Source organism: Schistocerca gregaria, chromosome 2 (genome assembly GCF_023897955.1).
Source record: "Schistocerca gregaria isolate iqSchGreg1 chromosome 2, iqSchGreg1.2, whole genome shotgun sequence".
Lineage (NCBI taxonomy): Eukaryota > Metazoa > Arthropoda > Insecta > Orthoptera > Acrididae > Schistocerca > Schistocerca gregaria.
In genome coordinates this window covers 82,656,637-82,674,881 of record NC_064921.1, presented here as the reverse complement: position 1 = coordinate 82,674,881, position 18,245 = coordinate 82,656,637, and the positions used below count along the sequence as shown (strand labels likewise).

General features: G+C 38.7%; 1 protein-coding gene across 1 annotated transcript in view; it reads right to left on the bottom strand.

Moving 5' to 3' along the window:
* Positions 1-18,245, bottom strand: part of LOC126336357 (proteasome inhibitor PI31 subunit) — a 96,507-nt gene that overhangs the window by 8,210 nt on the left and 70,052 nt on the right. Inside the window, exon 4 of the mRNA XM_049999949.1 lies at positions 1,903-2,067. Coding sequence (XP_049855906.1) covers positions 1,903-2,067 — 165 coding nt within the window. The remainder of the gene's footprint in view (positions 1-1,902; positions 2,068-18,245) is intronic.

Here is an 18,245-nt window from a genome sequence, read left to right as displayed (position 1 = left end):
CGCGGAGTTTTCATTGTTTGACTTGTACTTTTTTCATTTAGATGTTGCTTACCTACAGCATCCTGTAAGTTCAATACTCAACATGGTATTATATATATATATATATATATATATATATATATATATATATATATATATATATATATATATATATCTGCTTGTGTCTGTGTATGTGCGGATGGATATGTGTGTGTGTGTGTGTGTGTGTGTGTGTGTGTGTGTGTGTGTGTGTGCGAGTGTACACCTGTCCTTTTTTTCCCCTAAAAACAAAGATTCCAAGACTTACCAAGCGGGAAAGCGCCGGCAGACAGGCACATGAACAAAACACACAAACACACACACAGAATTACGAGCTTTCGCAACTGGCAGTTGCTTCATCAGGAAAGAGGGAAGGAGAGGGAAAAATGAAAGGATGTGGGTTTTAAGGGAGAGGGTAAGGAGTCATTCCAATCCCGGGAGCGGAAAGACTTCCCTTAGGGGAAAAAAAGGACAGGTGTACACTCGCACACACACACACACACACACACACACACACACACACACACACACACACATATCCAGCAGCGGATGGACTGAAAACAGAATTGACAGCAAGAAACAAGACAAAAGCTATAAATACTTACGCTATACCGATATTGACCAACTCATTTAGAGTAGTGAAATGGAGTAACACAGACCTAGAAACACTCAATACACTTACACGATCACAATGACACAAATATAGAATACATCACATACATTCAGCAACAGATAGATTCACATTAAGCAGAAAGGAAGGGGCTTTATCGACATAAAAAACCTACATTATGGACAGGTAGAAAATTTAAGAAAATTATTTATAGAACGAACAGAAACTAGCAAAATACACAAAGCAATCATTCATGTAAATAAATCAGCTAAACCATTGCAATTTTATAACCACTTCTACAACCCTTTGGATCACATAACATCAACAGATACTAAGAAAGCAATTTGGAAAAAGAAAACACTACATGGCAAGCACCCGTACCATCTAACACAGCCACACATTGATCAAGACGAATCCAACATATGGCTAAGAAAAGGCAATATATACAGTGAGACGGAAGGATTCATGATTGCAATACAAGATCAAACAATAAACACCAGATACTACAGCAAGCATATTATTAAAGATCCCAATACAACAACAGATAAATGCAGACTTTGCAAACAACAAATAGAAACAGTAGATCACATCACAAGCGGATGTACAATACTAGCAAATACAGAATACCCCAGAAGACATGACAATGTAGCAAAAATAATACATCAACAACTTGCCATACAACATAAACTAATAAAACAACACGTTCCCACATACAAGTATGCACAACAAAATGTACTGGAGAATGATGAATACAAATCATACTGGAACAGAACCATTATAACAGATAAAACAACACCACATAACAAACCTGACATCATAGTCACCAATAAAAAGAAGAAATTAACACAACTAATCAAAATATCCATACCCAATACAATAAATATACAGAAGAAAACAGGAGAAAAAATTAAAAAAAAAAAAAATCCAACTGGCTGAGGAAGTCAAGGACATGTGGCATCAGGATAAAGTTGACATTGTACCAATTATACTATCAACTACAGGAGTCATACCACGCAATATCCACCAGTACATCAACGCAATACAGCCACATCCAAACTTATATATACAACTACAGAAATCTGTAATTATTGATACACGTTCAATTACCCGAAAGTTCCTAAATGTAATGTAACATATACCGTACAGGTAAAAGGAAGTCACGCTTGATCAAGGTCCGCGTCACTTTCCATTTTTAACCAGACATAACGTCTGAGAAAGGAAATAAATAATAATAATAATAATATTTATCAAAGAAAATAAAAATTTGGAAGTACCTTGGAAGCGAACCAGGCATTCCTGGTGGACCTTCAGGGTCAATGCCATGTGAACCTCTACCAAATGGATTGAATATCATTCCACCACCTCGTGCAAAGGGATCCAAATCAGAGCGACCAACTTGTAGTGGGTCCCGAAGTGGATCTCTCAAGGCCAGTGGGTCCCTGAAAATAGGAAAGAAATGCAATATTCAAATTTGTTACAAAATCAATCCAAGACAAAAGAGTATTTTTAATCATAAAAATATAACACAGTTGGTGGGTTAGACAAATAACCAACTGCAGACAAGTTACAGGCATGAGCACCTAAGCCTTTGGACACTACTGTTGTAACAAAATTTTCCCATTTTCAAGATGCATCACATTTGATTCGAAACTTCATCTTTTGAATATCTGCACCATCTTCATCAGCTGGAGATGCTAATGGGATAGAAACGTTCTCTTAAACAGTGTTGGTCTGGCAACTCCAATAATCATCCCGACAGTCAATCGTCTCTTGACGACACTAATGTACAAATCTTTAAATGACTAATTTTATACTGAAATGAGATGCAGCTTGAATACCAATAAAATTTTGTACATATTACAGGCATGCATAATTTTTTAATTGCTTAAATTACAGCAATAGGACCAGAGAACACAACAACATAAAAAAGCTGAATACAATTGTTCATTGGGCAAAAAAAGAGAACTTGAGGAGAGGAAAAAACAATAAAGAACAACACAGGTTATATCACTTAGAAAATTTATATTATTATCACGTATTCCTTCTGGTGTTAGCTCCTGTGGAGTGACCTTATGGACTGAAGCTTGCGATTAATATTTTTCAGAAATTTGCTTTGTTTCCAGAGCACTCTGTCTATCAGTATAACTTCACAAACAAGTTATTATTGACAACCCTTACAAGCAATAAAAGTACTTTGTGAGGCATGACATTATAATATATTACTTCTTTACTACTAACTGCATTCACAACACATTATGCAGACAGTATCCACATATGTTGCTGAATGCACCGAGAGTATTTTTACCGAGTAGTACATGGGCAATCATCAGTACGAGAAAAATAGTATGGATATTCTAGGTGCATTCAGCAACATATGTGGACACTGTCGGCAAAATGTGTTGCGAATACAGTTAGTAGTAAAGAAGTAATATATTATAATGTCATGCCTCACGAAGTACCTTTACTGCTTGTAAGGGTTGTCCGTGAGAAAAAATCTGATAAAGGTTTGAAATTACATGTAAAATTATTGCAAGTCACTAAGTACTCTTATTCTCAAATACTGGGTGAATAAAGTCTCGGAATTCACAAATTGTGGGCCTCACTTCTTGTTCACTCCCAACCCCCCCCCCCCCCCCCCCCTTAGATAGGTAACTGGTTCTTATCCCCATAGCCATTGTTGCTTGACAGCAAAGTATAACCTGGTATTTTTTGAGACAATCAACTAAAGGCAAGAAATGTCACAAATGTCTGGAAATATTCACTAAGGTAATTTCTGAGGTTCTCCATGAATGATTTATGACTGGCTGAAATCAGGGAACACACCCATTTTTGGTAGGGAACTAAATATGCAATTTCTTCATTATCTTATAGTTGGCAAGTATAACAAATGTAATGAACAGCCTATAACAATGAAGTCACAACGGTAGCAAATATTTTAACTTCCTTCCATAGGCAAAAGAAGTATCTTGTTCTCACACCCATTTCATGAAGAAAATAGTATTAATTCATTTGTATAACTTGAACCAAGCTTTTTATTTGCTGAAAATAATAGCATAATTAGAAAGAGTTGTACTTACACAGGAAAGTCAAAAGTAAAATATTCGCATTAAGCACTGTTCTAGAACAGTTTCTCAGTATAGCATTACAATAAACCAGCAACAGCTCAATAGCTTGTTTTATTGTGCTTTATGGGAATTATCAAGTACAAATATTGAATGTAATACCAGTGTAGAATAATGAAACAATTAAAATTGTGCATTTTGGAGAACTGTGTGTGACAATGTTTTGCCTTCTGAAAAGTCTCAGATTATTCTGTTCTGTAAAGGCAACTTGCCGGCCTCACTTGCAAAATAAGTAGCCAATATATCTCTTCCTTTTACAGCTGACACATTTCTTTTTGTATTATTCAAGTTTGAGATGTGTCTTCAAGTTAATGATCATTTTTAAACATTGCACAACTAAAATAAAAGTTACAAACTATAGTTATTTGAACAATAGTAGCACTGTATTTCTTGTGAGTCTTTTGAACACTGTTAAGAAAAGTAATCATTCCCCTCTATTCTGCAGCACCATATTTCATAAGCTTCAATTCTCTGCTTGTCTGAAACTTATATCATCTGGTTTCACTTTTGTACAATGCTACACTCCAGACAAATACCTACAAATATCGTCACAAATCGTTTCTTAACATTTAAATAATGGAAAATTCAGGACTGAATAACAACGACATGAATGGGGATACACTGCCGTTCACCACAGAGGTGTCACTGAGTGGCAGACAGGCATATTTAAAAGTAGATGTTGGATATTATTAGGTCGATACATAAATATGTAGCATTTCTGTTTTGCACGATGATATTCTGGTTGCTATGGGTTTATTTATCGACTGTCATTTTTTATTTGCTATTTGAGTTTACATATTGTCATTTTGTTATTTGGAGATAGTGAGTAGAGCTGTGGATGCTAGAAAATGGAGTGCCAGATGGGAAAATTAGAGCCTTCCCAACACATTCTTCTGTTTCCTCAATAGAGAGATGACAACAGCAGAGGCAGCCAGAAACATTTGCACCGTGTATGGGGGTAATGCCATTAGACAGAGCATGGCAAGAAAATTGTTTTTGTGTTTTAAGGAGGGTTGTTTCGATATTAGTGACTCTTCACATTCTTGAAGATTTATAGGGTTCAAAGAAGATTGTTTAAATGCATTAACCCACACCGATCCATGCCAGTGTACTAGATAACTGGCAAATGCGATGTACTGTGATCATTTCACCATCATGCAACATTTACATGCAATGGGGAAGGTTAAAAAAAATGGGTGTATGGCTACCACATGCTCTAAGCCAAAACCACAAAAACCAGCAGGTGGACATATGTGCATCTTTGCTGGCTTGTCATCAATTAGCTTGTGAACAACACTGACCATTCCTATCCTGTATTGTTACTGGTGATGAGAATGGTGTCTTTATCCTAACAGAGAAAAGAAAGGAATGGTTGAGCCCATATAAAGCAGAAACTTCCCAAACAAAGACCTGCATGCACAAAAGATGATGATGTGCATTTGGCGAAACAGCAGTGGTGGGGTGCACTAAAATTGGTTCCCCGAGGTGTAACCGTCACTGTCACTTACCGTCAACCACTGAGACAACTTTCAGACACAACCCAAGAATAACAACCAGGAAAACTGCATGATAACACCCACTTGCATTCTGCTAGACTGACAAAAAACATGATACAGGAGTTGGGTTGGGAAGGCATTCTGCATCCACCTCATTCACCTGATCTAACACCCTTCTCTCCTTTCACACTCTCTATCAAACAACCTTCAAGGAATTTCCTTTCTGGACGAAAATGCACTCCGAAGATTGCTCGATGAGTTCTTCATCTCAAAATTGTTGCAGAATCAAAAAGTTACCCCAGCATAGGCAGACTATTGTAAATAGCGAAGAAGAATATATTATTGATGACTAAAATCTTTATTACATGAATCTGTTGTATTTATTAAAATTATGGAAAAATGCTAGAAACTTATGCACCAACTTAATAGTAAGCTTTCAGATAAAGTCCTTCATCAGATTTAGAAACATACATACATGTTCATACACACACAACTCAAATGCAAAACACACACACACACATGGCCACTGTCGGCTCTGGTTGCTGTGATGCCTGAATGTGATGAGCAGTAATTCATTTGAGGTGGGTAATGAGTATACAGAAGAGGCATGGGTTGGGGAGGGGGAGGGATAGCAGGGTAGCAGGTAGTGGAAGGTGCTGCAGTGTTGCCCTGGTAGTGTGAAGGTAAATGGCAGGGATAGGATAGTGGTCTACTAGGTGCAGATCAGGAAGCTGTGCTAGAGGTGAGAAGCAGAGAAAGGGATAGGGATAGGTCTGTGCAAGTGCACTTGGGGGGGGGGGGGGGGGGAGGGGGGCAGAAGGTGTGAAAAAGACAGTGACAGTTTCCTCTACTGATGCTCCACAGCTCTTGTACCTTTTCTGTCTGAAAGACTGCTTGTCACTGTTGATTTCATGTTCCTCTACATTAACATCCACAATACCTATAGCCATGTCACCACTGAACTCTACCTTTCCCCACATCTGACAGACTCCAAACCTACAACCTCCTTAGTCACCACGAGCAGCTGTAGCATCACCTATAGTTATTTCTCCTTTGAAGGCATCCTGTATAACAATAATCCATGGTACAGCCATGAGCACCTTCACAGCACCTTCCTATGCCAACTTACACCTGGGCCATCTAGAGGAATACTTCCACCCAGAATTCCAAAACTCACACCTTTACCATAAACTAACCACTGAATCAGCTGACATATGAGCTTAGTGATGTTACTTACAAGCTAGAATAATCAATTGTAGTTTCATCAGAGATGTACAACCTTTTATCTATGTGCTGGGTTCTGGACAATTAGTAAAACTAATGAAACATCACACACACACACACACACACACACACACACACACACACGCACACACGCACACACACACTTATATCAGGATAACAGATCATACATGGAGTTAGAAATTCACCACATAACACACCATTTTTGACTTAGGACAATAGGACAGCACAGTGGCCATTCGTGTGGACAAGAAATGACTGGACCAGCCTGTTGCTGAGCACAGTCTACACAACTGTTGCTTTAGCAAGACTCAGCTTAGAAATGTGTCGTATTTAACAACCCCCATTAGAAGCATTTGGATATACTGCACTATTTTGTGAAATTGTCTGAAACAGTCCATTTTTAGTCAAACTATAATAGTTATGTCACTTGTAAAGAAATGACATAAAAAGGAGGTATTTTAATAGACACTTTTAAGTGATATCTAATTATTTTGTCATGTATTTCTTATACATTTTTATGAAAAGGAAAACTGCTACTCACCATATAGTGGAAACGCTGAGTCGCAGATAGGCACAACAAAAAGTCACGCTGAGGCTTCAGTTGCCCGAGACTGTAGTCTCGTGAATGTGTGTGTGTGTGTGTGTGTGTGTGTGTGTGTGTGTGTGTGTGTGTGTGTGTGTGTGTTTTGGGCAGGGGGGGGGGGTCAATTTTTGATGACAGCCTTGCTGGCTGAAAGCTTATTCATGACAGTCTTTTTGTTGTGCCCATCCACTATATGCTGAGTAGCACCTTTTCTTTTCATAACATTGTTACATTCCATCCTAGATTTTCCATTGTTTGATCTTATACATTTTATCGAGTATGTAGGTGACTTTTGAATATGTTCACTTGACTAAAACTGGTTGTCAATAAATAAATAAACAATATTATGAGAAGAAAAGTTGCTACTGTGGTTTCAATAATTGCCTGAGACTGCAGCCATGTGTTTGTGTGTGTGTGTGTGTGTGTGTGTGTGTGTGTGTGTAATTGTGAGTCTTTTGTTGTGCCTATCTGCAACTCCTCATCTCTGCTATATGGTAAGTAGCAACTTTCCTTCTCATAATATTGTTACATTCCATCCTAGGTTTTCCCTTGTTTGATTTAATAAATAAATAAATACACATTATAGCAGCTTTTGGTGGCTTTGTGCTGTTCTTTAAACTGAATAAGAAAATCCTTAATATAACCCTATGTCTGATGTAGATAGCAACTGTTTACTATAACTGCCACAAGTTAATTTAAACAAAGATGAGCTGCCAGGTTTAGCAATACTACACTATACTTCACTGTGTTTGCAACTGTATTACAAAATTGTTCTGAACTACAAAGAAGGTTAATGTCTTATTTACAGCTTACATAAAACTGTCAGAGTCAAAATTTAAACTTAATTAACCTGGTAGGTATAGGTCCACTATTTCATGCAACATGACTAGCATAACACACTAACCTTGCATCAAAAAAGAACAAATAGTACTGAAATGAAATGAAATGTCGTGTGGCTAGGGCCTCCCGTCGGGTAGACCGTTCGCCTGGTGCAGGTCTTTCGATTTGACGCCACTTCGGCGACCTGCGCATCGATGGGGATGAAATGATGATGATTAGGACAACACAACACCCAGTCCCTGAGCGGAGAAAATCTCCGACCCAGCCGGGAATCGAACCCAGGCCCTTAGGACTGGCAGTCTGTCACGCTGACCACTCAGCTACCGGGGGCAGACACAAATAGTACTATTATGGTGCCACTAATACAAGATAACACTCCATGCAAAAATGACAGCTAAGAAAAGATGTAATTTGTATCTTTCCCTAAAATGAAATTCTATTAGAAACAGTGAAGTTTCACTTCCATGTATCCATGTTAAATTCCAATTTACTGAACATAGTACAACCAGTAGACTGTAGTAGTGTTCTCAATGATTGAAAAAAAAAAAAAAAAAAAAAAAAACTGGAATCACTGAATATTAGCACAAGGAGTCTACTCTGAAGATAACAGAAGAAATTAGGATGCAAAGCTTGTTTAATGATGCACTATTGTGTGTTTTCTCCATCTCAAGCATACTGCAATTTAAGGGTGTTTTACACCAGACACATTTCACTATAATTTCAAAAGCAGTGTCAGTGGTCACTTATGTTTTTATTACTCATTTTTATGAGTTCTGAAGTCAACAGGGTTTCCCCTCACTGTCAGCAGAGATTGACGTTAAAAAAAAACTTATTTGCAGTTTCACCCTTCGTGACTTACTGAATTCTAAGCAGCAGCTTTTTTTCACACTGTATTCTTAGAAATACTACTGTGGTTTCGCTGTTCTGCACTCAGCAAAACATTTTTGTGTATTCATTTGCTTTTTGCATGGGTTGTGAGTACTGTCAACCTCAACTGCTAACATAAAATAACTGAAAACTTTCCTTTACAGACACATAAGAAGTATACTTTTGAAAACCCAATTTAGTTTACTATAAGCACTTGGGCCAATTTTACTTTTCCGTTTATTTATTTTGTTTTTCTGTCCATTCTGTTATGCTCTTCAGATAGCCTAAAGACAAAAACTCACCAAATAGTACTAAGAATTATTTGTTACTCTGTATTACTTTCTTTTCAATGTGTTGGCCATACAGTATTTTAGTTTTACTGTAACTGGTCTTCCTGTTAAGTTTTTCCATAAGTTATTACCTTGTTTTTCACACATAGTTAGAAGAGAGTTAGTTCAGGGTTAAAAGATTTCTCAAAATCCATGAATCACGGACAGAGTGAAGGTTGATATGCATTGCTCTGTTCTATAACTTCATGCACAACTTGAGAACAGTTAACTGTGCTATGTATACACTTCAAACACCATGTTGTTCCTCATCTGGCATTACTTCTGGATTGCCATTATTTGCACAATTCATTTCATGAACTATACAAACACTCAAAGAAAACATGGATTTTTACACGATTTTCTCCAAGATGTGCCTGAATGTTATGTCTAGGTGCCACCCAGTCGCCACCCCCATCCTGCACTGGTGACACTGCTCACAGTGCGGTTTCAGTTGCCTGAGACTGCAATTGTGTGTGCGAGGAGTTGCATTAGTGTGTGTGTGTGTGTGTGTGTGTGTGTGTGTGTGTGTGTGTCAGCGCGCGCGTGCGTGTGCGTGTCAGTCATCTATTGTTGGCGAAGACCTTAACGCTTTAATTGTAAGTCTTTTTGTTGTGCCTATCTGCGACTCAGTTCCTCCATTATATTGTATGTGTCAACTTTCCTTTTCATAATATTGTTGTATTTATACTACGTGTCTTATGTATGACTCTACAAGAAGTAAAAATAAGTGTCATGTTTATTTTTCACCATCGGTTTAGTGGTATAAGTTGAGCAACAGTTTTCTGGTGCTTAATAACATTTATCTTTTTCCAGAATGTTCTCTGCTGCTTCTTGAACTTTAGTGTGGAAGCTGATCTATTCTTTTTCGGCATATTCGCTTGCTGAATTTCTTATTAAGTTATGTTTAAATCTGTGGTAACATTTAGTCTAATTCCTGTTTCAATTGTATTATAATTTAATATATATGTCATAACCTGCTCTAGAAGGTGCTGGTGTTTTTATGGGTAAATTGGGTAATTAATGAAGAGGTGCTGAAAGATTCAGACTGAAAAGAAATTTATGTTACAACATTGTCAAAAGAAGGGAGCGGTTAATAGGACACATCCTGGGGCATCAAAGAATAGCTAATTTGGAAATGGAGGGAAGTGTGGAGAGTAAAATTTGTAGAAGGGGACCAAGGCTTGAATACAACAAGCATGTTCAAGGAAAATAGGCTGCAACACTTCGACAAAGATAAAGAGACTTGCACATGGTAGACTACAAAGGGACACAGGATCAAGAACACAACACACATCAGCCTTGTACATTTTTGGTGATGACTTTAAAGAAATTGACATTTTCTTTCTCATTTATTTATAAGTTTTTGTGTTTCATTGTCAAGGCAGTTAGTAAAGATTCTATGCAGTTGTAGATTTTTTCCTTGAGATTTACATTTTGACTTACTCACTCCGCACTGCTGTGTTCTTTTCATTTCATTTTCATTTCTTCTCCACGGCAATTGTAAAATTGACTTCTTTCATCTCTCCAGTCTTCTTACATTCCTTACTCTGAGCACTTAGTCACAACTATCATTTAACTTTTGAGGCAGTATCTCGTACATTTACTTATGCCTGCAGTTTCCATGACCCTCAATGTAAATGTAGTGAACTCTTCTGTCAAGTAATTTGAGAATCAATAGTGATTAACAATCTTTAAGCTTTCACATTTTTTCTTAATCTTTTCCAATCCACCACTGGACTAAGTCTGACATTACAATTTTTACTACGACCCTGATGTCGGACGATGTCAGTCACGTTTCCACTACTGTGTTTGCCATCCGTTCCTTTGTTGGAATTCACCAGGTGCAAGGTAACAGTTAGTATGAAGACCTGACAATTCAAAGCATGTTGTATTCACAAATTTCTAGTACGATAATGACCAGTAGAAAAAGTGTAAGTGATAACGATATTGCCAGGTAGCTTCTCAAAGATACTGAGCATGAAAGAGAATTTAGTGATGAAACTGAGTGGGAAGAAACTTCTGTCGTGTATAGGAATATAAGTTCTGGTGAATCAGAACCTACTGATGGGGTGGCAAGTGATGAAGAGACACAACCTGTAGCACATACCTGGAAAGTTTACCACAATGTCAATGATGATCTCATTAAGTTTCCTGTTTCTGTCATGCAACCATTCCTCAAGGTCTTTGACCAAAATCTGAACTTGAATATTTCCAGTTTTCCTCCACAATAATCTTATCAGCGAAAATGTGAATGCTACAAATAGGTATTCGTAAGAAAAGATACAGAAAGTTACTCCACTTATAAAACACTCAATGTGACATTTGTGGAGAGATGTTTCATTAGAAGAACTGAAGGCTTCTCTTGGTGTAATATTGAATAAGGCCTTAAATTTTAAGAAAGAAATAGTTGACTATTTTACAGAAGACCGGCTAGAATGAAAATCATTTGTCAAGGATGTTTTTTCCCTTGCTCCATTTTTTCCGAATATTTTGGATGCTGGATTTAGTTTCACCTGTCAAAGTTCAGGTATGTCAACATAAGAGAGGGAGCAAGAATGTTAATGAGTATATTAACAATAAACGCAAAGAACTTTATGTATCAAAAAGAAATGTGGCTATACATGAAAGCACAGTATGATTCAAAGGAAGAACTCAATTCAAGTGCTACAATCCAAAGAAGCTTATGAAGTGGGGTTTACAAGTTTTCTGTTTGTGTTATTCAGAAAATAGCTATGTTTTCTCTCTCATCCCATATTACCACATTACTTATAGAGAGCTACAGAAACATTCTGTAATCAAAAATCTCCTGGTTACACCTTGCTTAATGAGCAGACAGCAATGAGGAGCACCCATTCTTGGGAATACTTCAAATGCTTTATGACTCCTTTGAAAAGTGCGATATCCAACAGTCCATCAATGGAACGATAAACATCTTAATGGGAGCTCTTATACAGTGCCACACAATTACTCGTGATACTAGTACACTTGTCATAATCAAAGTGTTACACTTCTTCTCTGCTAATTTTCATTTGTATCTTGTTTTACGTGTTTCACAACTCTGAACTATATCATTATTCATCCCACTAACTGTCTTTTTATCTGTTGTTATGGAAATTTATGGTATTTTCTATAAAGTGTTCCGCAGCTGCTTCTGCACTCGTTTGTTCAAGAATCTTCATTTACGGGTGAAGCAAAAATAAATAAATAAATAAATTAATTAATTAAAAATAATAGTAATAAATATTAATTTAAAATGGTGGTATGCAAACTATTATTACTTGTTGGAGTTCTTTAATAATTAATTGTACTACCGTCAAGCAATCTATGTTAGTGCCTATTAATGATTTTATGAATGGTACGCCGAAGGGCATAATTTCTCTTATTGCTGTATTTTTATGTTCTTGATTTCTCAGGTTACAAAGATCGTGTTTTTAATGTTTAATTGGTTTTTTATTGTTCTTTGGTATAAAATCTAGGTCCTCTGCTTTTAATAAAATATCTCTTATGTGACGTGTTATTCAAATAAAGAGTGTATTGTGAGGTCTACGTTATGTACCAAACCTTGCTGTGACTGTAAGCTGCAAGCTCAGTTCAAAATGTGTTTGTTAGCTGCTATGCCCATGCGTATTGGTGTCATGTTGAAGTTTAGTACGTGGTTTTATTAGTGAGTCTTCAGTACTTTAATATTTGGTGTGTGCTATATGTCATAACTATAATGTACTCAATGTGACTTATGCCTATGTTATACATGGTGTTTCAAATAGAATATACATATTTTATATGCATATACACTCATGCTCTTAAATTAAGGATAATGCTGATACATGGTGAAATAACGCTCTGGTGGGTGGTTTGCAGGTTTAAATCACCTCGGGGTATGACCATGCAGAGCATTTGACATGCGGTCGTTGCACAGCGGCGCTGGCAGCAGTCCACATACGCAGAGGTGTGTTGGTGCATGTCAGAGTACAGTGCAGTGAGTAAGTGTGCAGATGTTTTCAGACATGCTAATGGTGACTGTGTGTTGAAAATGACTCAAAGAACACATATTGATGCCGTTATGAGGGGTAGAATACTAGGGTAACTGGAGCCTGGCCAAACACAGCAGGTCGTAGCACGGGCCCTCCGTGTGCAACAAAGTGTGAACTCATGATTATGGCAACGATTCCAGCAGACAGGAAATGGGGCCAGGTGCTACAGTATGGGACGTCCACAGTGTACAACACCACAAGAAGACCGATATCTCACCAGCAGTGCCCGCAGACGGCCACAAAGTACTGCAGGTAGCCTTGCTCGGGAACTTACCGCAGCCACTGGAACAGTTGTCTCCAAACACACAGTCTACAGACGACTGAAAAGGCATGGTTTATTTGCTCGGAGACGTGCAAGTTGCATTCCACTGACCCCTAGTCACAGGAGAGCCCATAAAGCCTGATGTCAAGAATACCGTACGTGGTCATTGGAACAGTGGTCCCAGGTTATGTTCACGGACGAGTCCAGGTATAGTCTGAACAGTGATTCTCGCCGGGCGTGAACTAGGAACCAGATACCAACCCCTTAATGTCCTTGAAAGGGACCTGTATGCAGGTCGTGGTTTGATGGTGCGGGGTGGGACTAGGATTGGTGCGTGTACACGCCTGACAGAGGAAATGTAACAGGTCAGGTGTATCGGGACGTCATTTTGCACCAGTATGTCTGCCTTTTCGTGGGTGCAGTGGGTCCCACCTTCCTCCTGGTGGCTGACAACGCACGGCCCAATCGAGTTGCCATCATGGAGGAGTACCTTGAAACAGAAGATATCAGGTGAATGGAGTGCCCTGCCTTTTCTCCAGACCTAAACCCCATCGAGCACATCTGGTATGCTGTCGGTCAACGTATTTATGCACGTCTTCAAACCCCTACAACACTTCAGGAGCTCCGACAGGCACTGGTGCAAGAATGGGAGGCTATACCCCAGCAGCTGCTCGGCCACCTGATCCAGAGTATGCCACCCCGTTGTGCGGCCTGTGTACGTGTGCATGGTGATCATATCCTATATTGATGTTGGGGTACATGTGCAGGAAACAGTGGCATTTTGTAGCACGTCTTTCGGGACGGTTTTCTCAACTTATCACCGATACTGTGGACTTACAGATCTGTGTCGTGTGTGTTTCCTATGTGCCTATGTTATTAGTGCCAGTTTTGTGTAGTGCCACATTGTATGGCACCACATTCTGCAATTATACTTAATTTATGAGCATGAGTGTATTTACTAAACTTTAAGACATACAAATATAAAACTTCACATATTTATGAACCTCTCAAGTTCAGATTACAGATGTTCAATATGTCCTCCCTCAGCAACATGAACAATATCATATCAATACTCAAATTCCTCTGTACTAGGGCAAGCATGTCCTTCACTACTGATGTTATGACAGTACAGATCTGGTTCTTTAACTCTTCCAGGTTCTGTGGGAGTGGTAGTACATAAACATTGTCTTTAACAAAACCCCACAGGAAGAAGTCAGAGGGTGTCAAATACAGTGACTGTGGAGCCCGGCTGAGACATGCTAAGTTGCCAGCTCCTTGATGACCAATCCTAAGGTTTGGTAGAGTTTCATTCAGATATTCACACACTTGGTGACTCCAGTGATTGGGTGCCACGTCCTATTGAAAAATGAAGTTGTCCCTCATTCAGCCTTGAGAACAACCAGTTTTGTAATATAGCGAGATACTGCTGACTGTTAACCATGTTTCCATCAGAGAAGAATGGGCCATAAACAGGTTATTGTGATATTGCACAAAACACACTGACTTTGGGCGAACCTCGTACATGTTCAATGGTTGCATATGTGTTCTGTAGGACCCAAATTCGAACATTATATTTGTTTACCTGACCACTAACATGGAAAGTCACTTCATCATTGAACATGATGCATTGTGCGAAAGTGTTATTACTGTCAACAGCATCAAGAATTTCGTTACAAAAAGCCACACATTTGCGTTCGTCACCAGGGCACAGAGCTTGTAACAGCTGTAACTTGCACGGCTTCATAACCACTCGATGTCTCAAAACTTGCCAAATTGTTCTTGTACGTAGCTGTAACTCCCAACTGGCATGAAGGACTACACTGGAAAGCAGTTTGAATTTGGGCAACATTTTCTTCAGGAACACGAGGGCGGCCAGGACTCTTTCCTTTACATACATGGCCTGATGTTACCATCAGCGAATGTTCCACCCATTTGGAGGATCAAGTTGCACTTTGCACTTTGCACTTTGTAAACTCGAGAACACAACATGAATTTTACTGCGGAGTAGGCATTTTAAACATATGACTGTTACCAAGCAAAACAGAAAACAACTGACGCAAAACAGAAAACAATTGACATCTATCAGCTATTAATATAAACTAGATTATGTATTTATTTCTCCAATAGCTGAGCCGTGGTACAGCGATCGATAGTTTGGACAAAATAATACTTTGTAATATGTATATTCTTTTTTAAACACCCTGTATAATATGATGATGTGGATTTTATGTCTACCTTTCTAGTACATAAGTCTGTCACACAGCGACTGAAATCTGTTGTATACTAATACAGCACACAAACAGACAGTGTGGCAGTTGGTACCAGAAGTACTCCAAGGTCCATCTGCAGCAGGAACATCACTGCTTGCAAACCAATCATGATGTCAGCGAGAATCGTGTCCCCTGGAGCGGCAGCACCACCAGGAAGAGATATGCATGCTTAGACAGTAGTTAGTCTTCAGTAGAAGCAGGGCAGCAAACAAAATTATTGTGTAAGGACAGGGACTGCTTGCCTAGAGACCTAAATGAGTACTGTTAGTTTGGAACTGATCTTCGAATAGTACATCAAGAAAGAAGATTAGTTTTTTTTCCAACTTCAGTTCATAGAACATTAATTAGTTTGCGTTCATAGAACTGTAGTCGACAGTGTTGATAGAACTGTAGTCGACACAGGACAGACAGATTAAACCTGCCTTCTACAATTGCTGTTATCAGCGGTACCAAAGTTGAGTAATAATATTTCACCATTCACTATTCTGTTGCTTGCACTGTGTGTGCGTGTGTGGGTGGGAGGGGGGGGGGGGGTGCATAAGCTGCTCTAGAACCCACACATCCATCCTATCAGGACACCCTTATTAGTCTTTTTCAGCAGCAGTGAGATTTTAGTTAAAGTGCATGCCCCCCAGGCCACAACAAAATCAATTTGCTATAATAAGTGATTTCAAACCTTTTATGACCGAGGCTTCCATTTTTCTTGTTTGCAAAACTACAGAAAGTCTAATTCATTCTGATCTACCTTTTGCAATCTGAACAGTAGTTCATTTGGCACAGCAACTGCTAGCTCGTGCAAGTGGTTCAGGGTATCACATCTCTGCTGACAGGTTCTACAAAAGCCATCAACATTACATTACAATACATCACATTAAGACTTGTTCCGTAGACCATGAATGATGCGGAACGAGTCACTTTAACACACATTTTCTTTACTTGTTTGGGGATTGCACAAAATGAAACTTTGACTAACAGGTGCAGTTATGCCTTCTAGGAAGCTTTTTCCAAGCAATTTGAAGAATAAGAGTTACGTTCCTATCAAAATGGGATGTAAATTATGTGTCATTCATTCCACGACAAGAGGTTAGTGACAACACTGTGTGTACTCTTTGATCCTCAAATGCATTGATCACTGGGTATAAGAAAAAAAGAGTCTGCACAGTTCTTGAAACCCAGTTCTACTTTGGAATGCGTGAAGTTTATGGGAAGAGTGGACAGGGCTGATCATTACTGTTGTTGCTATAGTTTTACAAGACACTCATACAAGTGATGGAAAAAAATTCTTCTGGTGAGAGAATTTGCTGAAGTAAACAGTTATATTCTTTACAAAATAGACAAAAATGAATGAAGAGAACAACTGCACACTCATCTTTTCTGTAGAAGAAATTTAATCAGATAACTAGTCAACCAGGTGAGAAATATACAAATTTAAAGAGGAGGGGAAGACCATCATCGTCTGACACCGAGGAGAGACCAAATGGCAAGAAGAATTTTACAATGAAAAATCTACAAAGGATGGAAGAAAATGCAACGAGAAAGGAGGAAGAAGAGAAACAATTTTCTACTGTGAAACATATCACAGGAAGCCTGGACTTCACCTGAGATAATGTTTTTGGAGTACTATATAGAAAAAATTATAAACAACCATAAACAAGAACACCCTATGTATTATCAAGAACTAGTGTAAAAGAAAGTAAATCAAGTGACCTCATAGAGCAATTTACTTTTTAAAGCAGCGGCATAATAACCCATAATCCCTTACATCCGTATCCACACACAAAGAAGAACTGGGGAGAATGCAGTGGGTAGAAAAATTGGACTGGAAAGGGTTAATGGTAGTATCAATACATATTTTTAGTCCTATTTTCAATAAATCTTTAATATGTGGAGTTAGCACTACACCAAGATCTAAATTACCTAAAATAATTTATTTTTGGTGGAATGCCTCTAGTGGAACTAACACCAAACAACATTTCATGCAATATCATCTGCATTCTTCTCACTGGAGGCAAAAGTTATATTGCTTCTCACCCTTAACAGTTCATCACATCCTCCCTTTTGATAACTACACTATTGATGCCAATGCTCCAGCTCCTAATTGGTGTTTAACTGGGATGGAGTAGGCTGAAAATAAATTGATTACTGTATAAAATGCCGTTGACAGTGATGGCATTAGTTTAGTAAACCCATCGAATGTGCAAATCACCAGTAAGGGCACATGGGGGGGGGGGGGGGCGGGGCAGGGGAGGGGGCAGGGGAGGGGGGGGAGGGGAAGGAGCCACTGATATCACAAGACGGGTCAATATAACATCGCCTGGCAGCTGGCTCAGTCTCAATAGCTGCTATTATCCAACTCTGCATCTACAAAGTGAAATCCACCACTGCAGTTTCTGTGGGATGGATTGGACTTGTGTTGTAGAGTGACTGCCCTGCTTTCCAACTACTGAGAGATTACAGTCATGGGCCTATTATCAGCATTCCACAAGCTGGTACAACGATCCCATATAGGAATTCTATTTGACGAGTGTGTGCCTTCCACCACCGCAAGACTTATTTGGAACTGTGCTTAATA